This window comes from Stegostoma tigrinum, chromosome 18 (assembly GCF_030684315.1).
Source record: "Stegostoma tigrinum isolate sSteTig4 chromosome 18, sSteTig4.hap1, whole genome shotgun sequence".
Taxonomy (NCBI): Eukaryota; Metazoa; Chordata; class Chondrichthyes; order Orectolobiformes; family Stegostomatidae; genus Stegostoma; species Stegostoma tigrinum.
Window position 1 is genome coordinate 27657503 of NC_081371.1, and position 25712 is coordinate 27683214.

Consider the following 25712-nt stretch of genomic DNA (forward strand, 5'->3'; position numbering starts at 1 on the left):
ATAAGAACATAACTAGGAGCAGGAGCAGGCCGTCCAGCCTTTCGAGCCTGCTCCGCCATTCTATAAGATCATGGCTGATCATTTCATGGTCTCAGGTCCACTTACCTGCATTCTCACCATATCCCTTAATTCCTTTATTGTTCAAAATAAAATCTACCTTAGCATAAAAACATTTACTGAAGTAGCGTCAACTACTTCACTGGGCAAGGAATTCCATAGATTAACAACCCTCTTGGTGAAGAAGTTCCTTCTCAATTCAGTCCTAAATCTGCTCCCTCCAATCTTGAGGCCATGCCCTCTACTCCTACCTTCACCAGTGGGAACATCATCTCTACTTCTGTCTTGTCTATTCCCTTCATAATTTTATATGTTTCTATAAGATCCCCCTCAGTCTTCTGAATTCCAAAGTATATAATCCCAATCTACTCAGTCTCTCCTCATAAACCAACCCCCTCAACTCCAGAATCAACCTAGTGAACTTCCTGTGCACCCCCTCCAGTACCTTTACATCCTTTTTCAAGTAAGGAGATCAAAACTGCACACAGTACTCCAGGCCTCACCAGGACCTTGTACAGCTGCAACATAACCCCTTTTAAACTCAATCCCTTTAGCAATGAAGGACAAAATTCCATTTGCCTTCCTAATTACTTGTTGTACCTGCAGACCAACCTTCTGAGAGTCATGAACAAGGACACCCAGGTCCCTCTGCATAGCAGCATGCTGCAACTTTTTACCATTCAAGTAATAATCCTTTTTACTATTACACCTACCAAAATATGACTTCACATTTATTTACATTGTATTCCATCTGCCAAACCTTTGTCTACTCACTCAATGTGTCTATGTTCCTCTGCAAAGTTTCACAGTCCTCTGCACACTTTGCTCTGCCATTCATCCTAGTGTCATCTGCAAACTTTGACACCTACATGTGGTCCCTAACTCCAAATCATCTATTTAAATTGTAAATAATTGTGGTCCCAACACCGATTCCTGAGGTACACTACTAGTCACTGCCAGCCAGAATAGCACTCATTTATCCCCACCCTTTGCTTCCTGTTAGTCAACCAATCCTCTATCCATGCTAATACTTTACCCCGAACGCCATGCATCCTTATCTTGTGCAGCTCCTTATCAAAGGCCTTTTGGAAATCTAGGTACACCATGTCCACTGGGTCCCCATTGTCCACCTTGCTTGTAATGTCTCCATAGAATTCCAAAAGATTTGTCAAGGATGACCTGCCCTTCATGAACCCATGCTGCGTCTGCCCAACAGGGCAATTTCTATCGAGGGGCCTTCCTATTTCTTTCTTGATAATGGACTTGAGCATCTTCCCCAATACAGAGGTTAAGCTAACCGGTCTATAATTCCCCATCTTTTGTCCACCGGCCTTTTTAAACAGAGTGGAGTGAGCGGTTTCTATGAAAGGCAGATAGGGCTGGGGAGGGGAATTTGTCTTTAGTGGTGGGGTCAGATTGCGGGTGGCGGAAGCGGCGGAGAATGATACGCTGGATGCGAAGTTTGGTGGGCTGGTACATGAAGACCAGCAGGACACTGTCCTTATTTTGTTTTGGGGGAGATGGTTTGAGGGTGGAAGTACAGGAAATGCAAGCGATGAAGTTAAGGGCATTTTGGATCAACAGAGGGGTTAAGTTGCGGTTCTTTAGTAGGGCATCTGGGATGTCCGGGAGTGGAACGCTCCATCTTTGGAGCAAATAATGTGGTGGTGGAGGAATTGAGAATAAGGGATTATATTCTTACAGGAGGGTGGGTGAGGGGAGGTGTGGTCAAGGTAGCTATGAGAGTCGGTGGGTTTGTAATAGATGGTCATTGTTGCTGAGACGGTTACTGGAGATGGAGGTGCAGATGGTCCAGAATATGAGGTTGGGGTGAAAGGTATTGGTAAAGTTGATGAATCGGTGACTGATTTGCAGAGTATCTGCACTCTATACGCTATAGTCAACAGCACCTTCTGGTTGCCAACCCATTTTAACTCCCCATCCCACTCCCTGGGTGGCATGTCCATCCTGGGCCTCCTCCAGTGCCACAATGATGCTACATGCAAACTGGAGGAACAACTCCTCATATTTCACTTGGACAGCTGACAGCCCGGTGGTCTGAACATTGAATTTGCCAGTTTCAAATCTCCCCATCCCTGACTTCATCCTAAGTTCAACCCTCTCTCCAGTCCCTGCCTCTTTGACCTGACACAACCTGTCCATCTTCCTTCCCACGTATCTTTGCCATTCTTCCCACTGACCAATTCCCACTACCCCACCTGCATCTATCAATCACCATCCCACCTACCTTACCCCAGCCTCACCCCTTCTCCCTCTATTTATTTCCCAGCTCCCTTCCTCTTCTGGAGTGCTTATGAAGGGTCCCAACCCGAAACATTGACTTTCCTGCTCCTCTACTGCATGATCTTCTGTGTTCCTCTAGCACCACACTGTATTGATTTAAATTGATCTTGCTTCTTTTAGAATTAATTAATTGCAGACTGTTGATTGAATTTGTTGCAGTCCAGTCCTCACATGATGTACTCTGCTAGTTGTACCAAATGAAGAAAATTATTTTGAGGTCATGTCCTTCTTGAGTTTTTATGTTTGTAACATATAAGACTTAGGTGCATAATTAACCCATTTGACCCATCAAGTCGACTTCACCATTCGATTTGACTGATGTCTCTCAAACCCTTCTCCTGTAACTCTTGATCCCCTTACCAATCAAAAGCCTATCTATTTCTTAAATACGTTCAATGACTTGGCCTCCACTGCCCTCTGCAGCAGTGAATTCCACAGATTAACCACACTCTGGCTGAAGAAATTGCTCCTTATCTCAGTTTTAAAGGGTCATCCCTTCACTCTGAAGCTGTGCGCTCTGGTCCTAGTAGTGGCAACAATAAGAGCCTGAAACATCAATAAAAATCTGCAGTATTCTTTTTGTCAGGCCGGTCTTTAGTCCAAACAAAATGCAAACATTCTGTAAATGACAGTTCTCTTTTCAAGGTACGCATTGACTTTTGATGTCGTTATTGATTTGTGGATCAGGTTGAAAATACAATCTTTATTTGATTTATTGTTGTTAATGCAATGTTTATTTTCTATAGCCTTGCATGTTATTAATGAACAACAGTTTCCAGTGCCAATTTAAACTAAACCCTCATGTCCTGAAAAATCCTTGTAATTCTTTCTGCACTCTTTCAAATTTAGCATCTTTTCTATAGAAGGGCAACCAGCATTGCACACAGTTTTCTAAAAGTGGTCACACCAATGTCCCGTACAGCTGCAACATGACATCCCAACTCCTACACTCAATGTTCTGGTTAAAGAAAGCAGGCATGACAAATGTCGTCTTCTCTTTGCTGTATCTATCTGTGTCTCCATTTTCAAGGAATTGTGCACCTGCACCCCTAGGTCTCTTTGTTCATCAACACTTCCCAGAGCCTAACCAATAACTGTATAAGACCTGTCCTGGTTTGCCTTAGCAAAGTGCAACATCTCACATTTATCCAAATTAAACTCCATTGCCACTCCTCAGCACGTTGACCATCTGATCTGGGTTCTGTTGTACACTGTGATAATCACCTCCACTGTCAATTACACCACCTATTTTGCAAACTTACTAACAGCACCTCTCCTATTCACATCCAAATCATTTTCTTTAAATGACGAAAAGCAGTGGACCCAGCACCGATCCTTGTGGCACACTGCTGATCAAGCAGGTGTCCAGCCCACAGAACAACTCTCTACCACCATCCTCTGCTTCATACTTCCAAGCCAATTTTGTATCCAGTAATCTAGCTCCATATCTTAAAAACTCCAAGTTAGTCAAGAATGATATTTCCTTTACAAATCTGTGCTGGCTCTTCCCAATCAATCCACCTTTTTTCATGTTACTACTAATTCTGTTGCAAAAATTCAATTTCGATGTTTCTAGAAACTTCTCCACCGCAGCATCTTCTCTTTGAAGTTAGTCCATTGCTCAGTTACAGTTGTTCTCACCAACATTTTCATTCCAGTCTATCTGCCCTGCTCTACTCATGGCCATCTGTCATCTTTCAACCGATTGATTGATTCTCTTTAAAACTCTGCATTGAGCATTGTCATTCTCCACCTTTATCCTAAACCTTACAATGCTATGATCGCTGTCTCCTAAATGTTCCCCCACTGACACCCACTTTATTTCCAAGAATCCAGTCCAAATAATGCATCCTTTTTTGTTCTGGAGAAAAAACTGTACGGCTAATTACTGATGTTTTCTAAATCTTGGCATAAATTTGTTCTACAAGGGAGAAAGTAGACATTTTCTTATTTCAGATCTGGATTTTTACTTTATTCATAAAATTACTAGCTTATCCCTGGAAATTCAAAAATAAATCCTGCCTAATGCAACTTTTATGATAAACTGAAAAGGAAAGTCATTGCTTGTTAGTTAAACCAATGGTATAATCACATAAAATGAGTTATATATTGTGTGTTGTTTTGTTTTATATTCACCTGCATTTTTTTGAAGTGGTGTCAAGCTTAATAAGTATGCTTTGATTTTTTTTTGTGTTCTTTCTTGTAACAAATTCAAGATGTGGGTAGAATTCAAGTCCACTTCACATAACTGAGAGAAAATTTTGTGGTTGAACAAAATTGGAACTACACTATGCAACATGTTTCCATGTTAACAATAAAGAAAATTGCTGTTTTCTTTAGCTAATTCTTTTACTGTTACTGTACTCAACTAGTAGGTTTACAGTCATGTTGTACCAGTTATTTCTAAACATTTATGCATTTTTTCTTGCTTGAACTCATTGAGAATATTGGTGAGTGTGTTTTTGGTTATGTGCCCTCACTGATTATTGCTAAACTTTCATTTTCTAATAGAATACACAAAGATGGCTGAAGCTCTAGACAGGTGTTTTAACAAATCAATGCTGAAACACTTCCCTGCAGAAGATGCTGACAGCGATGAAGAGTTTAATTTAAGGTGGGAAGATCGGGAAAAGAAAGATCGGAGACGGAATAAGTCAAATCGCTTTGGAAAAGAAGCCACTGAAACTCTAAGTAAAATGACTGATGAATCTCTCAGACAACAAAAACAGATGAATGGAGAAGTGCAAAGTGCTGGAACTGAGATGAACAGTGGCCAGTTGCAGCATGGGCCTCCTTCAAGGAAATTAGGAGTAGAAAATGGGCAGACTTATCCTCTTACACCACCGTACAAGGGAATGTCGTGTACTGATTCACCACGTCAGATGTATCATCTTCAAGGACAACAAGTAAGATGCAATTCTTTTACGTTGAATGCTACACTTTGTTGATAATAAAGTAGTTTGCACCTCCATTAGTTTTGTGCTATCCTTTCCTGAATTTCTTAACTCTTTGCTGATGTGCAATTAGAAGGAAACAAAGTGATCTATACATTTGCATCATTCATTTGTGCATCTAGCCACTTGTAGACCATTCAACCACAAAACCACACAGAAGAACAGTCATATTCTCTCTTGTCTGATATCCACCTGCCCAGTTAAAATTGCCACAGTCAAGAATAATGAAAATCTTGACCTTAACTCATCCCTATCAGACTAGAAAGTGAGGTCAATTGTAGCAACCCCTAACATTTGTTGTGCCAGGTGTGGAAGGAATATTCAAAATGAGTATATGGAAGGAGACATGATCCTTAGTTTTGGTAGTATCATTCCTGCCCCATATTTTTTATTGTGACTTGTGGACAAAAACTTGCATGAGGATATTAAATGTTTGATTAAATGCAGTGCAGTCCTGTTAGAAAACAATTGTTTTACTCATGCTTACTGGTCACTTAACACAGTAATTAATTCTGGAAATGGGCAAATTAAAACATAGCATTCCAGCTTTTCCAATCAAATTTAATACTGTTTCTTCTAATTGTTCAAGTATTTTACTATTTGGCAATGGAATTGAATGAGATCTGATTTGTGATCTAATAATGTCTATTATTAAGTTTATAAAGTAGAAGCATAAGACATTAAAAAATCAAAAAAGCACGGTCTTAATTATTTTCAATGCCAAAAGATAGTCTTTTTCCTAGGGTGAGGGATTCCAAACCAAGAGGGCATAGGGGTTTAGGGCGAGAGGGGCAAGGTTTAAAAAGGACCTGAGGGTAACGTTTTAATGCAGAGAGCAGTGCTTGTATGGAATAAACCGCTAGAGGAAGTGGTGGAGGTGGGTACAATTACAACAGTTAAAAGGCATCAGAATGGCTATATGATTAGGAAGGGTTTAGAGGGATATGGATCAAATGTTGGCAAATGGGACAGGTCGGATTAGGATGCCTGGTCAATGCAGACAAGTTGGACTGAAGGGCCTGTTTCCATGCTGTATGACTTTGACTCTACATTACTTGTACTAAAATTAAGCGTTGCTCTTGCTGATATTAGTAGGTCAAAATTTAGCTAGCATGTAACGTTTTTCTACCGTTTCTAGGATTATTAATCCATTTATGTTGCATGAGATTAACACCTCTACTAAAGTAGCAAATCGGAACTTTTGTGCTAGGTGTTTGTGTACTAATAGCACTGATAAATTGTGAGGCATTGCAGCCTTATGTAAGACAAACTAATCCAATAGTGCAAGTGTGACCAAGTGTGCTGTCGAACTTGCTTTTTGCTATTTAAATCAGTGATCACAATTGGACCTCATTTGAGTGATGAGGTGTGAACACTCAGTAGGTTAAATGTCATCTGGTACCTCATCGAAAAAAAACCTGTTGTTAGATTTTGGAGATAATAGGAACTGCAGATGCTGGAGAATCCAAGATAGCAAAGTGTGGGGCTGGATGAACACGGCAGGCCAAGCAGCATCTCAGGAGCACAAAAGCTGACGTTTCGGGCCTAGACCGTTCATCAGGAAAAGCTTTTTCTGATGAAGGGTCCGGGGCCGAAACGTCAGCTTTTGTGCTCCTAAGATGCTGCTTGGCCTGCTGTGTTCATCCAGCCCCACACTTTGTTGTTAGATTTAAAGAGGTTTTTAAAAATTAAATGATTATGGATTCAATCTCAACATCTCAAGATGTATGATTTTAGTTGAAACGTCTGTGCAGTGCTGAGAGAGTGCAGGATTGTAAGAAATGCCACATTTATAACAGATTAAAGCAGGCTATGTCTACTTTCTCTAGTGGGTCCATCACATCCTCAGACTACCTTCTCTGGAAATCCACTTCATGCACTTGTTACCTCCAGAACTGACTGTTCCAATGCAATTTTTGGCCGGCCTCCAATCTTTCTCTGAAGCAAAGCCCTGTTACCTATTGCCCAACTTGAACCAAATCCTGATCACCCATCATGCCTGAATTTTGTGAATTGTAATTTCTCCTCATTAGGAATGAGTCATTTAAAATTTCCATCCTTGTTTCAAATTCTTCCATGACCTCACCACTGTAACCTCCATGCTTGTAACCCCAATCGTACAACCTTCGGAGGTATCCGTGTGCCTCCAATTCTGATTTCTTGCACTTCACTAATTAGTTCCACTCTACCAATCACAAAGCCATGTCTACAGTTGGCTAGGCAGCAGCTCTGGAATTTTCTTCCTGATCCTGTCCGTGTTCCTGCTTCTCTCTCTCCTTTCTTCCTTTGAATTACTCCTTCAAAACCTCCCCCTTCTAGCAATTTGTCGAATCACTGTGTGTTTACTTTTGTGTGCAGATTCTGCTGCCACGTTTCCCTATGTTAGAGCAGTGACTGCATCTCCAATTATGTTATTGGCCATAAAGTGCTTTGATATGTTTGAAGGTTTTGAAAGGTGCTACATACATGCAAGTTCCTGCCATCCTCCTCCCCTCACCCCACCCTTTACCTCTCCCATCCTGTTCAAGATGGTAGCCCACAAATTGAAGTATTTTCTTCATCTAGAGACCATCGGTGCCATGTATGTTTGGATCTCGGCCAACTGTAGAGACCCAGTATCAATATTGTTCCCCAAGGGAACCACTGCTGGCACATCAAGTACGACAGCAATTGCATCACCAATTTATCATGCAGGTAACTTTCAAAGAGCTTTGTTCTATAATAGGTGATCTTCTGTATGGACATGAAGTAAAAAGTGAAACTAGTGTTGTACAGTAGAAAATGAAGGCTGTTGCCTTCCTACTCAACTGCTGCTCCTACAGTGGACTGCTGAAGTGAGTTGACTGAAGGGACCAGAGATGCCACAAGGTTGCAGCAACACTAGTATCGAGGAAAGCTGGAATCACAGGGTAGGAAAGAACTGCAAAATTAATCTTCAGACCTCCTGGGCCTGAGGGATGAGTGTCTGTAAGTGAGTGAGTGAGTGACTATAACTGTCTGTGTCTGGCTGTCTCCCAGTCTCACTCCTCCTTTATTACCTGCAGACAATTACACCGCACTCTCACTCATATTGTGGCTATGAATGGATGAAGCTACGTGAGTGAGAACTCTGAGATTAGGAATAAAATGGAGTCATGTACCACACACAGCTTGGAGCAAGGACACAACATCCCTTCTTCCTCTCTCCTCCCTGTTCATCCACAGGGCCAGGTGAAGTAGAAAACTCAAAGGTGTCTGCTTTCAAGCCCTGCTTCTTTATGAATTCCTCAAAATCAGCTTGGGAGAGTGCGCCACCAGCCTTAACTCGGCACTGGCCCCCTTGCAATTTGCTGGTGACCGGGATCTTGAGGACTAGTCTCTCTTTGTAGCTCTGCTTCTGAAGCAAAATAAAACAGTAAAATGATTTCATTAGAAAGATCTGTTTAGCTACTTAAATCATCACTTTTATTAACTAAACATCCAGATGAATTTTATTGCCTTGGTATTGGTATGTTTTGTTCAGAAAATTTTCTTCATACCTCAATTTTTTTTTTAGAATTTATGTTAATGTTTAGCCAGATCTTTTTGAAATTTGCTCTGATCCTTGAATGAGAAAAAAATTGAAATTCCTTAGTTTTTTTTTGAAATGCTGCTGAATATGAGCCTCCACACTTTTAAAACTTTGCCTGCTTATTTGTGCCACAACACCAGTTATGCAGAGAGCAATCTGCTCTTAAGTGCATCTGTGCTTTCAGTTGCTGAATTATGCATTTTATTGCCAGTTTGTGTCCTATAACTTTCTCCATTTATGATAACAACAATTAGTTTGGGGCTGTTGTGATATAGTGGTAGTGTCCCTACTTCTGAGCCAGGAAGCCCAGGTTCAAGTTTCACTTCCTCCAGAGGTGTGTCATAAGTCTGAACAACTTGTTTAGAAAATATTGACATATCTAAAATTAATAAATGCAAAAGATTGCAATCAATTTGGCACTCACATTCTAATATTGGTAAAAATATTCTTTCCCCAACAATGAATTAGTCTGTGAGAGTCTGTCTTGGAAACCAACATGGTGGTGCAGTGATAACCTCACTGTTTCAGTAACCCAAAGGTCCAGGCTAGTGCTCTGGGATACGGGCTCAAATTCCACCATGGCATAGAAACATAGAAGGTAGGAACAGAAGTAGACATTCCAGCCCTTCAAGCCTGCTTCACCATTCAACATCATCACGGATCAACTCAATACCCTGCTCCCACATTTTCCTCATTTTTTGTTCCCTTAAGCCCTACAAACTATATCTACTCCTTCTGGAGTATTCAGATCCATGACTTGGGCTTTAGCTTCATTAGATGAAATAATATTCATGTAATTATTTCTCCTTTAAGTCAGAATGCTCTGATATCATACTATTACTTTTTAGAAAGCCTACAAAAGGAAGAAATTTGGAATGAACAAGGATTGCTGTATTCTTTATCCAAAAAGCAAAAACTGAACTTCAATTAACCAAAATACTTTTCCAGTATTTCCCTTCAGTCAACCCACTTTTCATAGATAAGTAGGTTAGAGATAACATTTATAACACAAACACACATCAAATAAAATATTTCCCCATAAATTAATCAATCCTTCTTTTAAAATTATCATCATCATAAAGGATTTTCCTAAGAAGCCTCAGCTTTTCTGTAAAATGTAGTATTTGATCTTGTGTTCCCAAGGTGACTATCGTGCTCTATTGAAGAGGGATATAAACAAGACCAGTTGTTACAATTCTCTTCTAACGTATATAACATAGAGAATCTGTCAACATAACTCAGTGTCGTTCACGATTAACTATGTAACAACTTCAGACCAAGTCTTTCCTAGCCTATAATAGTGATTGAGTCTGATTATAAATGATTTGATATTGTGTGAACAACTTAAACCTCCTTTGGGAAACAAAAATAGTTAAACAATGGTGTATTTTTGTTTAATTACAGCATCAGGTAACTGTGAATGAACATCAGGGGCCTCGGATGTTAGCAGCTGGCAATAAAGCAACATTTCCCGGGCCAGTACATGGGCCACCTTTAGGCCCTAGACCCCCATCAGTGCCTCATGGAACAGTGAATGCTCCACCTCAGGAAGGAAGTTTGTACCCAAGCCAACCATTTCAACCAGGATACACAGCACACCGCCTGGAAGGGCCAGTTCACCGTCCAAACACTGATTTTCAGGGGAGGCATGTGTACAATCCATATGGTCGCCCAAATGGTCCATGTCATGGGCCTCATCATGTATGGAACAGTAATAATGATGGTTCAATTGAAAGACCTATGGGATCTGTTGAAAAAAATCGACTGGTTGCTCCAGGCCAGTCCCCACAATCACAGCATCGCCCATTTCCCCAAATGATGGAGCACAATCTAATAAGGCCGTCTGTGCCACTCAATCACTGGCCAGATCAACCAGATTGTCTACCTCAAAATGGGCCGCCAGGATATCCCAGACTTCCAAATTCACCCCAAGCACCTAGTGTACAGAGAATGCCACCTCCTTTCCTAAGACACTCACATCAAGGTCTCCACATTGATTCGATGCTATCTAGTCCAGAGATGATTGCAATGCAGCAACTTTCCGCCCCAGTCTGTCCACCAGGGCAGTCTTCAGCATATCTTCCTGGTACCCATGTATCAGCAGCACAGCAGCAACATGGTGAAACCCAGCAATGTATCTCCAGTATGCAACCTCACAAACGAGCATTGGAAGGCGGTGCTGATTCATTAGGAATATCACAGCATGCTGATAGACCAGAAAATATTGATGAAACACAAGGTAAGTGTGTCTGCGTTTTAAATGCTGAAAGTCCAGAAAGCCAAGAGATTGTGCGAAACAAAAAAGTTGACCTGTTTTAATGGGTTTATGGTAGAAGCTAAAATTAACTTGTTTCCTCCCAATAGCTTTCTGTCTTTCCATATAAATATTTTATTTTAAAATGAGTGGATTCAACTGATAATGGATGTGTTGAACACTAGTTCACTTCATCCTTCTCTCTAACCCTAGCTTCTCTCCTGAAAAGACTGGAGATTGAAAATCTAAATTTGTTGATGTCTGTTACTAATTGCAATTTTTAAAAAATCTTTGAACAGAAATGAAGCCAATCAAAAACAGGTCAATTGGAGGTGAACAAAAACAACAATGCAAAAATTCAGGAATCTCTCCTACAAATACCGAACCAACCACACAACAGCTCTCCAAAGGTGACATCAAACGGAATCCAGCCAATTTTATTGAATCGGATACAAGTGAAAGTCAAAGTAATGGGTTGAGATCTATCGAAGTTGAAGAGGAAGAAAAATGTGACATTAAATTGAAAGATATTAGCAGTTCAGTTGGAAAGGCACAGAAAGAGTCAAACAAACCAATTGTAGGCTCCAAAAAAAGAGCCATAAAGAACAGTGCAAAGAATAATAAAAAAATCAGCAGCAGAGTGAACAAAGAGAAAAAAGTCAAAAATCAAAATAAAGCTGAGGTGAAGAACCATAATGATAACCTGGTCAATGAAAGTGCCCCCAACTTCATACATTATGCCGAATCTTCAGACCAATTAGCATCCAACAATTTGAACAGAAACGAGTCTGTAAAAAATACGAACACGTTAACAGAAGGCAAACAGGGAAAAAATAATGGAACTAATCCTGGGATGATGGGAATTATGCCACACACACAATATGGACATAATCCAGAATACTCCGTTGCAGGACAGTATGGTTTGGCTCGTGGTTGCAGACCCTTTGGAAGAAGTATAAGTGGACCCCAGACTTTTGCAAACACACAGCCTTTTCCTAATCCAAGATTTTCTCAGCAGTTGCCACCTGGGATATACCCCGCGTATCAGCACCAAGTCCAATGTTATCCATATCATGCTTCCCAGCAACAGATTCAATCACCATACCACCAATATCAACATCCTCATTACTATGCTTATGCTCAAGGGCAAAGTTATCCTCCAGAGGACTGGCCCCAGTCCCTATCACCAACAGGCCCTCACCTACAGCATTCTAGCCATTTGTCAGTACATAATGGAAATGGGAAAACATCAGTGTCTAGTATTCCTTTGCAGGGTTCGGAGAGATCATCAGACAGTCGCACATTGGTAAATGCAACACAGGAAACAATGAATGGAAACTCTAAAGAAAAGAATGACATGAGCCAGGGGACCAATAACATGTCACACACCACAAAGGATGAAAAATTAAATAAAGAACAGGAAAGGCCTGAAAGTCCTAAAGAAATTCTGGATCTAGACAGTCATAATGCTGCTGCTAAAAGACATAATGCTCAACCTATAAGTGGACTGATATACAGGGGACCTGGAGTACATCCTGGGATTCAAGGACCCCACGGAATTCTTTCACATTCATCTGTTTATACAGCCCAGTCGTCTTCTCTTTTTAACACTAACACTAATCCTTATGCAACTCGGCGACCACCTCAGGCCATGCTGGGGGCTTCACGTCATCATATCCCGCCTCATCAGATAAATGGCCAGCCACAAACCAGAATGCCTTTGTACAGTCAATCTGATGAAAGAATGGGTCAGTATCAAAATATGGTGATGCAGCAACAGGGAATTAGACCACCAGAAGAACATTACAACATAAGAGGGTAAGGCAACCTTTTGCATTTTGTGTGGAGTTTTTCTCCACGAATTAAATGTTACAAGCCAAGCACACTCAGCATGCAGTGCTTTCAGTTTATGAATTATTTTCTAAAAATACTGTAACTAACACTCCTGGAGTGGGACTTGAGCTTCTGGCTCAACCAGCGTGCTAACAACTGTGCCACAAAACCCTAGGAGAAATAATTGAGAGGTTGAAATTTTGGAGCTGCTTTTCCAGGTGAGGTGGAGGAGTAAAGGGATCCAGCAATACAAATACAATTGTTAAAAGTTACACCATTGGTTAGCAAGATAAGAAAACCTACTCTCAAAAACAGAAATTGCTGGAAAAGCTGAGCAGGCCTGGCAGCATCTGTGAAAAGATATCAGAGTCAACATTTCGGGTCCAGTAACCCTCCCCAGAGTTCTGAGGAAGGGTCACTGGACTCGGAACATAAACTCTGATTTCTCTTCACAGATGCTGCGAGATGTCCTGAGCTATTCCAGCAATTTCTGTTATTGTTTGATTTACAGCATCTGCAGTTCTTATTATTTTATTCATTAAAACGTAGTGCTTTGTTAGCCCTTTTTACCTTTAAAGGAATAGAATTGAAAAGGGAAGTAATGCTAAACCTGTGCTGCTAGTGGTTTAGACCATACTTAGAGAATTTTGCACAGATCTGGACAACATATTAGCTAAAAGATATAGAAGTATTGGAGAGGTTGCAGAGAGAATTTACAAGGATAGTACCATAAATGTCTTGGGTAAATATATTGGAAAAGAGTCTCCTCTTGAAAATTTAAATCAGGGTGAACTGAGAAAGTCTTAAAATCCTGAAAGGGTTTGAGATGGATTCAGGAAGAATGTTTCAAAAATTTAGGCAAGGCCTTAACCAGAGAGCATCAACGTAAGAAAGTCACCAAGAAATCCCACAGGGAATTCAGAATAAATTTATTTTCACAGAAGTTGGAAGAATGTGGAACTTGCTATCACAGGTAGACATTAAAGCAAATATTTTGACACATTTTAAGTGGAAACTAAAGAATGGAACAGACGGTTTAAATGACAGTGGAATTCGTGAAACTCTGATCATGATCAGTAATAGAATTGTACATCATCATTATGTCATTGTCCACCCATCCCTAACTTGTTCAAAGCATATTGTAAAAATAACATCAACAGTGGCAGGTATAGCTTAGACTGAACCTGTCAGACCTACCGTGTTGGATTCATTACATTCTAAACTCTAAAAGCAGCAGGCTTGGCCTCCACTTACACGTCAGAACAAAGATCTTGTTCCATATCACATCTGTTTGAGAATGGTAGCATGAACATTATATCTCAGCCATGATTGTCAGTAGTGCATACAAGAGACAAGGTTGGTTTTCGCTGTCTTCACTCAGTGGTGAGTGGATGATCTTACTCAGCCTCTCTGAGGTGTCCACTCTTTTATATAGCTCAACTAAATAGCTTATTCGGCATCATATTTGCTTTGGATGCAGCAATAGAAATAGCCCCACATAGCATACTAGTTATAATGCTGAAGTGCACAACCAGTAGCTTACATCTAAATTAATACATGAATAGAGATAACCCCCACTTTGGTGAACAGAGAGTCGGTATTTTTCTAAAATGGTTGGAATGAATGTGTCAATATCCTTTGGTCATGATTTGTTGAAAGCTATCATGCAGTTAAAAAGGCATATGGTATATTGGCATTCCATTGCAAGGGAATTTGAGTATAGGAATAAAAATGGCTTGCTTCAATTAAATAGGACCTTAGTGAAACTACACCTTGAGCATTGTGTACAGTTTTGGACAGTTACCTTCAAGAATGTGGAATGGGGGTTTATCTGATTAATTCCTGAAATGGCAGAAATATTTTATGCCAAGAGATTGAAGATACTTGGCCTGTTCTCTCTAGAATTTCAAAGAATGAGAGGTAAACTCTTTGAAACTTAAAATCCCACAGGGTATGACAGAATATTGATAGGTTGTTTCCCCGGGCTGGTGAGTCTAGAATTAGGGGCCATAGTCTCAGAAAAAGAGGTAAAACATCCAAGACTGAGATGAGGGATTTCTTTAATCAGAAGGTAGTGAATATTTGGAATCTTCCACCTCAATCATTGAACATCGCTTGATTTCTGAATACTGTTGACATCGAGGCATATCAACGTAGCATGGGAAAGTGGCATCGATGTAGATGATCAATCATTATGTAATTGAATGGCAAAGCGGGTTCACTGGCTGGGCCTCCTGTTCCTATGAGAAACAAGACACAATATTTTTTGAATGTAGTTAAATTCTCAAGTAACAAACAAGCGCTAAATGGTTCCATTTCAAAATACAGCAGTATTACAACCAATCTACTTGCTTTGAAAATGTAGGTTACAGATTTTGTATTTATTCAAAAAAAAATTAATGTTGCCTTTTCATTTCTTGAAGTGTGTTGCTTGCATTCACTGCTGTTAGTGAGTTTCACTACCTCGTTTGGTAGTTGTACTAAGCCACATGATTAGAGGCTAGGTGTTTAATCGACAAAACAGGTTTGAGAAATTCATACCACTACGTCAGCAGTAATTTTAATAAAAGCAGAAGAAACTATCATGGGTCTGGATTTTGTTAGTTCTAATTGCCCAAGGGGAATTATTCTGATATATTTTTTGGGATGAATTTGTCAGTAGTGATATTTTGTCCACTGGCAGCCATGTTTCAGACTCTCTTCTAGTTGCTGACTGCTATGGACTTAATGATATGAGCATGCAAACAAGGGGCGAGATCTGCCACTCGACCCTTCAAGCTTGCTCCACCAGTCAAAACGATCGTAGCTGACATGATTTTAACCTCAACTTTACATTTCTGCCTATCTCCAGTTAATCTTTCATTCCCCGGTAGTTGAAATTCTGTCGTCCTCTGCCTTAAAATTATGTAAAGATTCTGCATCTCCTGCCTTTAGAGGAAGGGAATTCCAAAGACATTCAACCCTTCGTCTTAAATGAATGACCCTTATTTTTAAACTCTCACCCCAATTCTACATTCTCCCACAAGAGGAAACATTCTTGCAGCGTCGAGTTGCTCAAGACCTTTCTGGATCTTTACAGGATCTTGATCAGATGAGCCAATGGGCCAAGGAGTGGCAGATGGAGTTTAATTTAGATAAATGTGAGGCACTGCATTTTTGAAAGGCAGATCAGTGCAGGACTTAAACACTTAATGGTAAGGTCCTAGGGAGTGTTGCTAAACAAAAAGATCTTCAAGTGCAGGTTCATAGTTTCTTGAAAATGGAGATGCAGGTAGATAGGATAATGAAGAGGTGTTTGGTATGCTTTCCTTTACTGGTCAGTGCATTGAGTGTAGGAGTTGGAACATCATGTTGCAGCTGTACAGGACATTGGTTAAGCCATTTTTTTGAATACTGCACGCAATTCTGGTCTCCTTGCTGTAGGAAGGATGTTTTGAAACTTGAAAGGGTTCAGAAAAGATTTATGAGGATGTTACCAGGGATGGAGGGTTTGAGCTACAGGGAGAAGCTGAATAGACTAGGGCTATTTTTCCTGGAGTACTGGAAGCTGAGGGGTGACCTTATAGATTGTGTAAAATCGTGAGGGACATGTTTAGCATGAATAGCCAAGATCTTTTTCCCTGGGTCGGGGGGGACCAAAACTAGAGGCCATATATTTAAGGTGAGAGGGGAAAGATTTAAGAAGAACCTAAGGGTCAACTTTTTCATGCAGAGGGTGGTGCATGTGTGGAATGAGCTACCAAAGCAAGTGGTGAAGGCTGGTACGATTACAACATTTAAAAAGCATCTGGATGGGTTTATGAATAAGAAGGGTTTAGAGGGATATGGGCCAATTCCTGGTGAATGGGACTAGATTTATTTAGGATATCTCATTGAGTTGGACCAAACGATCTGTGCTGTACATCTCTATGACTCTGTTTAAATTAAGTCACCTCTGACTCCTCTAAACCCTGGAGGATACAAATCTAGCTTTCCCTCAGAAGACAATTTGCTCATTCCAGGTGGAAATCTGGTTAGTCCTCTCTGAACAGCTTTTAACGCATTAACATCCTTATGTAAGTGTGGTGACCTGTGCTATACACAGTTCCAAATGCAGTCTCACTAATGCCCTAATTAACTGAAGCATAACCTCCCTACTCTTGCATTTAATTCCCCTTGTAATAAAACAGAAATTCTATTCGCTTTCCTGATAACTTGCTATACCTGTATACTAATCTTCTGTGATTCATGCACGAAGACACCTAGATCTTTCTAATAATCTTTTTTTTTTGTCAAACTGAACAATTTCACACTGTCTTACATTTGATAGATCTGTGGCCTGTTCATTAAATCTATTTATATCCCCTTAGTAAGTTTGTAACGCCTCTCTACAACATCCTTTCCTATGTCATCAGCAAATTTAGCTACCATACCTTCAGTCCCTTCAATAACATGATCACAGTGGAATTTACAGTCCTCCAATCTTTGTATTTGTGATTAATTGACCTATTGCTTCTGCTGTTTGGGTAACAGTTGTAAAATATTTACCCTGTAACTACTGAATGAACCTATCTCCTGTTCTGGAAGTCAGGAAACACATATTTCCCACTGTATGGAAGCATTATATAGTTTGATGTTACTTTTAATTTTACTTTCAATTTTGATTTTAATAGGATGTCAGTACAGGAGAACCCATATCAGAAATCTGTGTCGGGAACAGAAATAGTCAAGGAAGTTGAGCAGAAGATGCCAGCTTCATTTTCTGATCAGGTGAGTGTTCGTACTTGCGTGTGTGGAAATCCAACAGAGATATTTTTATTCACTGCATCCTACACTTAGAACATTTCAATAGTTGGCATTCATATGGAGTCTTCACATAGAAAACATCCCAGGCGGAAGAAAAAAAGTATGTTGCACCAAAGAGGGAAGTTGTAGGGTAGAACTGAATGTTTGCTGAAACAAATAGCTTCGATGGAGAATCTTGAATGAGGTTCTAGGGGTCAATGCATTTAAGAGAGAATTCCAGATTTTGTGGCTCAGGACTTGCTGTGTGATTAGAACATAGAACGATACAGCACAGAGTTGGGAATGAAAAAGCATGTAGTTATGGTAATGGGCAGTATTGCTAGGGAGATAGACGTTGACCTCTACAATTAAGAACATGAGAGTTGAAAGCTGTCTTCCCTGCCTGCTGCCAAAGCTAAAGACATTTCCTCATGACTGCAAAGGAACTTGGAGCGGGAAGGAAAGGATGCAGTTTTTGTAGTGCATGTGGGTACCAGCCATACAGATAAGCCCTAGAAAGAAGCATCTGCTGAGGGAATATGAATAGCTTGGGACTAAGTTAGGAAGCAGTACCATGAAGGTGTGGATTGGTACAGGAAAAATAAAATCAGCAAGTTGAATGTGTGACACAAAGATTGGTTTAGGAGAAATGAGTTAAATTCATGGGCATTGGCACCACTTCCAGGGTAAGAGGAAGTTGTATTATTGGGAGGCCTTCACTTAAAATGGATTTGGGAGAGCAGGCAACTTATGCAACTAAAGTTCTAGAGAGGGCTGAAACTAAATTTTGGGCTGTGGAGTCAGGACAGTGAGAGTAGGATTCTTGTCAGAGGAAATTTTCAAAGTTAAGGAGAAAGAGGAAGGCAACAGTACAGGATAGTGATTTAGGTTATGACCAGAGTATGACGAGAAGGTCAAAGCAAACGAGTGCATCAGCAACTAGGGTCAGTGTAGGGAAAATTGAGAAAGCAACAGAATTATTTGAACGCAGGAGGCATTCATATAGATTTTAAATAAATAGAGCAAATAAACACAAATGAGCATGACATGATAGCGATCATAATGAGATTATTGTCCTGGCTGTGATCCGAATATTCAAGATTATTCGATGTTACTGAGGTGAGAAAGAAAGGAAAATGAAATGTTAATAAAGGATGAGACAGTACAGTAGTAAGATGTGATCTTGGTTCAAAGAATCCAGATATAGAATTAGTTAAGCTGCAGATAAAAAGTAATGGAAGGAAATCACTGGAGGTTGTTTGTATGCTCTCTAACAGTGCTACGCTGTAGTATAGACTCTAAGTTGAGAAATAATGGCTGGGTTGTAAGAAAGGTACTGCTCTTATCGTAGATATTTTAACCATCTTATAAATTGATTGTCCAATCAGCTAAGTTAGCCTGAGTCCAAAGTATATTCAAGACAGTTTTTAAGAACTGTGCATTCTGGAATCAATTAACTAAAAGTGTATTTTAGTCTTGGTAATATTTAATAAGACGTCATTACCTAATGATCCCATAGGCCAAGATCCTCAATAGAAATAATCATAACCTGACAGATTTTCATATTAAGTTGAAGATGAGAAAAATGGGTCTGAAACTTGAACCTAATTGAAGTCAATTGCAAAGGTGTGGATTGGCTAAAGTGGACTAGGAAATTAGTTACAAATACAAAACAGAAATTGCAGGAAAAACTCAGCAATCCTTCTCAAAGATCACTGGACCCCAAAACTCAACTTAAGTCTCTGTCCGCAGATGCTGCCAGACCTGCTGAGTTTTTCCAGCAATTTTTTGTTTTGTTTTCATTTCTGATTTCCACCGTCGGCCGTTCTTTTGGTCTAGGAAAATAGTTAATAGGTAAGATTGTGTGTGAGGTGTGGCAAACAATTAAAGTGCTAATTCATAAACCTCAACAAAGATATTTCATTGAAAATGAAAGACTCTACAAAAAGGATGCACCAGACACGGCTAACCAAAGAAGTTGAGCTTGATATAAAATTGAAAGATAAGATGAACAATGCTGCAAAGTTTAATAGATACCAGCAGAGTATGACAAAATGAATCAAAATCAGGGAGAAATTGAAGTATGAAAGAAAACTTGCAAGACATTAAAACATTCATCAAAATACCTGCAATTATATAAAAAGAAAGGACATGTACAGTGAGCATTAGCCCATTAAAAGAACGAGACTGGGGAACTAATAATGGGAAATCAGGAAATGGCAGACACTTCAAGCAAGTGTTTTGTATCTGTCTTCACGCTAGAAGACAAAATCTTTTGTGTAGTAGAAAACCGAAAGGTTAAAGGCAGAGAGAAAATGAAACCCACACAATCGCTAAAGAAAATGCACTAGGATAATGAATGTGTCTAAAGGGTACAATTACTGAATTTGATGGACTGTATGCTAGGATCTTAATAGAAGTGGCTGCTTAATCATTGGTTGTACTGGTTATAATCTAAAATTTCTCAGATTCTGGAAAGGCCCCAGCCAATTGCAAACCATAAATGTTAATACTGCTATACATGAAAGGACAGAGGCAGAAACCAGGAAACTATCTTTCGTCTAACATCTATCATTGGGAGAGTGCTGGAATCTTGATATTCATTATTAAGAAAGCAGTAGCAGGACATTTGGAAGTCATATTGCAATCAACAGAATTAGTATGGTTGTGTGAAAGGGAAATTGTGTAGTCAACTTTATCTTATTAGAGATCATTGGAACTGCAGATGCTGGAGAATCTGAGATAACAAGGTGTAGAGCTGGATGAGCACAGCAGGCCAAGCAGCACCAGAGAAGCATTATTTTGTTAGACTTTTTATAAACAAGTTAGATAAGGAAAATCTGAATATCTACGTTTGGATTTCCAAAAGCATTCAATAAGTTGTGACACTTAAATATTATGGCATGGAGTAAGAACTTGCAGATTTGGGAGTGATATATTAGAATATGTAGAGGATTGGCTATTTGTACATAAACAGTGTTGGAACGAAGGGATCATGTAGCCTGTGGTGGGACCTCAACTATTTGCAGTCTGGATTAACGACTTTGATGAAGGGACCGAGTACATTGTAACCGGTTTCAGTGCTGATGCAAAAACAGGCCAGAGCAAGTTGTGAAGTTTGGAAAACGTAGGTAGATTAAGTGAATGGACAAAGTTTGGTAAATGGAATTTAATGTGAGAAAATAGTATCAGAGATAATGGGAACTGCAGATGCTGGAGAATTCCAAGATTAATAAAATGTGAGGCTGGATGAACACAGCAGGCCAAGCAGCATCTCAGGAGCACAAAAGCTGACGTTTCGGGCCTAGACCCTTCATCAGAGAGGCTCTGATGAAGGGTCTAGGCCCGAAATGTCAGCTTTTGTGCTCCTGAGATGCTGCTTGGCCTGCTGTGTTCATCCAGCCTCACATTTTATTATCTTAATGTGAGAAAATATGTTTTCCACTTTGGCAGGAAGTAAAATAGAAACAAATGGAATTTAAATGAAGGGTTACTGCAGAATGCTGCAGTACAAAGCATATTTATAATCTTTGTGCATGAATCATAAAATTATATCATAATTAACCAAATGAAATGTTGACCTTTATTGCAAAACAGATGGAGTGTAAAAGTAGAGAGGTCCTGTAGTGACTGTAAAGGCAATGGTGTGGTCAAAACAAGAGTAAAGTGTGCAGTTTTGACCTTTTGTATCTGAGGAATATATGTACACTAGTCTGATTTCTAAGTTGAGGATTTGTCTTTATAAGAAAGAGAGATTATGTTATTGAAAAACGTGAGATACCTTGCCTCACATTCTAAAGAGGATGCTTTCCCTCATGGGGAAATCTAGAATATACTTTGTAAAACAAAAAAAAGAGGAGCCGTACATTCGACACAGCAATGAGAAGGAATTTCTTTTTTATCCCAAAGTTTCATAGCCTTTTGAAATATTCTTCCAAAGAACACATTTGAAGTAGAGCCATTGAATATATTCAAGGCTGAATTGAACATATTTTCAAAAAACAATGGTTGTAGCAAACAGGTATGAATATGGATTTAAAATTGCAATCAAATTTGCCATGATCTTATAAAATAAGTGAGCAGGTTAATGGGTTGAATGGCCTGCTGCTTTTCAAAACTTTAAAGTTTTATCACATCCTTGGGGTATCTCAGAATAATTCATATGCAGTGCAGGTGCTTATGGATTAAAGTTTTCACATCATGCTTGGTATGAAAGAGAAGATCTGCTAAGTTAGCATGTGTCATGATTACAAAATGTCCCAAAGTACTTGATAGCCAATAAACTACTTTTAAAGTATGGTCAAAGTAGAAACGAGACTGTTTTGGTAGGCATCTGACTGACAGGAAATGTGATAGGGAAACCAAAACCAAAAATTTCCAAAATTATGCAAAATGAGGGTTGTATGAAAGCCTTATTCCTTATGGTTCTTCAAATTACACTTTGTATTTTAATATTAATTTTCAATCTATTTATTTCCATTTATTTGCTTTATTACAAATGAACATCTTTAATGACCCGGACAAATAAAAACTGACCCTTTCTACTTGAATATTTTATTTATTGTATCTAATAGTATTGTTATGTAAGTGAAACTATTGAATGAGTCTTGTTTATCTAAATGCTAAATGAGCTTTATCCACTTGTATTTAGATGGATGTTTTTTGAACTGTAGCTGCTACCTGGAACAATATGCTGGTTGTTATTGATTTGTATTCATTGAATGAACACTGATTTCCTTTTCTATCCGACAGAAGTGAGCAAGATGGTTGCAAACAGAGCCAAGATCTAAGAGGACATTGTTGTGACAGCAATTCAGTGTTCTAGTTCAATGGGTAGATGCAATTTTTCATTTTTTAAAAAAAAATAGGTATTATGAGAATCTCAGGTGTAAAAAATGTACTTTAAATTGTAGCATTTCTATCTGTGTAGGGATTGGGTTAAAACTGGTTTACAAGAATAAATGATGCCTTTTTCTCTAGTCTGTTGAATGTATCTATGAACAGGTAGCAACTAAAAAAGCAATATCTTATGGATGTAGCACTGCAGTAAGATACCCAAGCATCCTTTTAATAAGCTCAGAATCATTTTAGAAGATTTCTGTAGAAATCTGTTATTGTTGCCAATACATGCACGCAACAGTTTTATTTTGTGATGCAGTAGTTTAGTTGCAGGATTACTATTTTCTATTTTGTATGATTTTCCCCAGGTTATTCAATAATGTTACATTTGATACACTAAATTGCTGTAATGAGAAATCATTCTGCACTGATGCACAGAATGTTAGTTGTTCTGCATTTCTTTGTTTAATATTGTCTTTTTGTATTTGATGTGTTCTCTGCTGCTGAAATTGTAATATTTAATCGCCAGTCTCAGGTTTGCTTTCAGTGGCTATATCACAAATACTAAATCCTGGTAAGAAACCCGAGACAACACTAAAATAAACTTTATTTTATTTAAAATATTTGATACAAGTTCACCAGCTAAATATTAGTTCCTGTACTGTTTAAATCAACTGAGGTAAAAGATAGGGAAAAAGGTCTTTTATTGTTAAATGCAATCAACAACTCCATGGTATTGCAGCCTCAAAATCACAATTGTGTATAACATTTTTTAAAAATAAATCAGTTTTGTCCTGGAATTAGTCAATTGATTTGAGTCCCCTGCTCCTGGTCAACGGCCTCCCATTTTCATTTTGGCTTTCAAATGAATAACATAATTATCTCTCAGAAATGAAGCCTCAGCACATTAAGATGCACATTACCCCCATCCCTGCCACTCTCCTCTTGTGTGCTTATTAATCATTACAACTGGTAACCACTACACTGTGCAGTGAAAGGATGTTTGCATTTAGTCCTTTGAATTGACCTAAAACGTTAAGAGTCATGTTTGACCAGGTGAGGCATGGTTCATATATAAATTCATTTTAAAATATAAAATCTGCAGTTACAATTCTTAAGCATGTAGTGCGACATGAATCTGCTGTACTTTATCAGTGCCAACCATGCCCACTTCACCAATTATTTGGACACTGTGGTTTGGTCAGGGATAGACATGTCAGTCATGACTATATGAAATTCCCTGGGCTTGAAGGGAAAAACTAGTAAGGGTTCCCAGTGTGGTTTACTGTTGGTTAGTCCTTTTTTAGAAATCCATGCATGTGTGTGTATGTATGTATGTATGTATGGAATTGAGTCAGGGCAGGTTTGGATTAGGTTCTGCTGCTTTCAGTTAAACATTTGCTGACACGTAATGTTTGCACTCTTAAATGAAGAATTGCCGTTTTTGAGTTACAAGAGGATTGCCAGCACCTGTGCATCCATACCTTGGTACAAAATATGGAACTTGCATTAAATTCATGGCTTCCACGTTCTTGTGATGTCTCAAAAGTGCTACATAGTCAAATTAATTACCTTTCTGTATTTACAAAATTATAGGTACTGTAGTTTTGGAGACAAATGTGGTCAGTTTGCACACTGCAGGGTTTTACGCACAACATTGAAATAATCCTGTTTTTCTGTGATGAATGATAAATGTTGGCCAGGACTCTCGGGGAGATGCTCCTCTTTAAACAGTAGCATGGGATTGTTTACATTCACCCATCCCAGGTAGACAGGGTCTCTGTCTAATGTCTCATCCAAAAACCTGCCTCCAAAAAAGCAGTGCCACCTTAATATGCACTGGAACATCTGCCTAGATTCACTCAAGTCCTGCAGTGGGATTTGAATCCACAACCTTCTGACTTAAAAGTTAAGAGTGCTGCCACTGAGCCATGCTGGCATTAATGTCAGCACTTTTTGGAAAGTGGAACAGAAATTGAGAACAATGAAAATGCTTTGGATTCTTTTTCTCGATTTCTGACTTTCTTCGCAGCCTCTTGAATTCTTTCTAAGAACTCTGGCAAATCTATGCAGCAATAATCCCGCATATTTTCTTTATCAAAGTCTTGCTGTAGCATTTGACGATCCCATTTTATAAAGGATATTTGTCTTGTCTGAAGGCAGCTAACATACAGCCACTTAAACACTCCAACAATTGATGATCTTTGATCAGACTATGTGGATTTTAGCTACTTTTTAATTATATAAAAGACAAAACATACCTCAGACTGTCAGTCTTGCAGTCTTCCACCAAGTCTGCACTAGCTACAGCCAGTATTTTAATCTTTTCCAAGGCACTAGATGCTGGGAAACATAAAACCTATTTATTTGTACTTTATATTTTGTATATGTTGAAATTTTGTAATGAAATGCAATGTCAAGTCACTTTGGTTACAGTTGTGACACATACCTCAGTTGTTCTGTACTAGGGCCCTTATGTAAGAAAACATTTTTATTGTTGCTTGACTGACATAGATTATTTTCCATATGAATTTACTATTTTCTATATTGTACATACTTAGAATAAATGTTTGAAAATCTCAAATTGGTGGAGTCTATTTGTATGTTATATAATAGTAAAACTTTATTTGAATCAATAATTCAGTTGATTAGTTCAGTTGGCTGGGTGGCTGGTTTGTAATACAGAGTGATGCCAGCAGTGTGGTTTCAATTCCTGCACCAGCTGAGCTTACCACAAAAGACTGTCTTCTCAATCTCTCCCTTCACGTGAAACATGGTGATCTTCCGGTTAAACCACTTCCAGTCATCTCTGTCTAATGAGAAAGCAGTGCTGTGGTCTGGTAAGATTATAGCGACACTACCTTTTATCTTCATTTAAGTAAAATATAAGTCTGAGTAAAAATACAGTTCTATAGTTATTCTTAAAACTAACATATGGAACACTGTTGAAGTTGTAAAAACCAAAACAACTGTGGATGCTGTAAATCAGGATCAAAAACAAAGTTGTTGAAAAAGCTCAGTAGGTCTGGCAGCATCTGTGAAGGAGAAAACAGAGTTAATGTTTTGGGTCCAGTGACCCTTCCTCAGAACGTCTCTGAGGAAGGGTCACCGGACCTGAAATGTTAACACTGTTAAAGTTGTACTCCATTTCCTAGAA

At 39.1% G+C, this 25712-nt stretch overlaps 1 protein-coding gene across 3 annotated transcripts in view; it reads left to right on the forward strand.

The window, feature by feature from the left end:
- LOC125461006 (chromatin remodeling regulator CECR2-like) overlaps positions 1-25102 on the forward strand; it is a 129274-nt gene extending 104172 nt beyond the window's left edge. For all 3 annotated transcript variants that reach the window (XM_059652418.1, XM_059652419.1, XM_059652420.1), the window contains 6 exons: positions 4873-5267; positions 7881-8009; positions 10270-11104; positions 11419-12937; positions 17605-17701; positions 22469-25102. In XM_059652418.1, coding sequence (XP_059508401.1) covers positions 4873-5267; positions 7881-8009; positions 10270-11104; positions 11419-12937; positions 17605-17701; positions 22469-22474 — 2981 coding nt within the window. In that variant the 3' untranslated portion in view covers positions 22475-25102. The remainder of the gene's footprint in view (positions 1-4872; positions 5268-7880; positions 8010-10269; positions 11105-11418; positions 12938-17604; positions 17702-22468) is intronic.
- Positions 25103-25712: the final 610 nt, after the last annotated feature.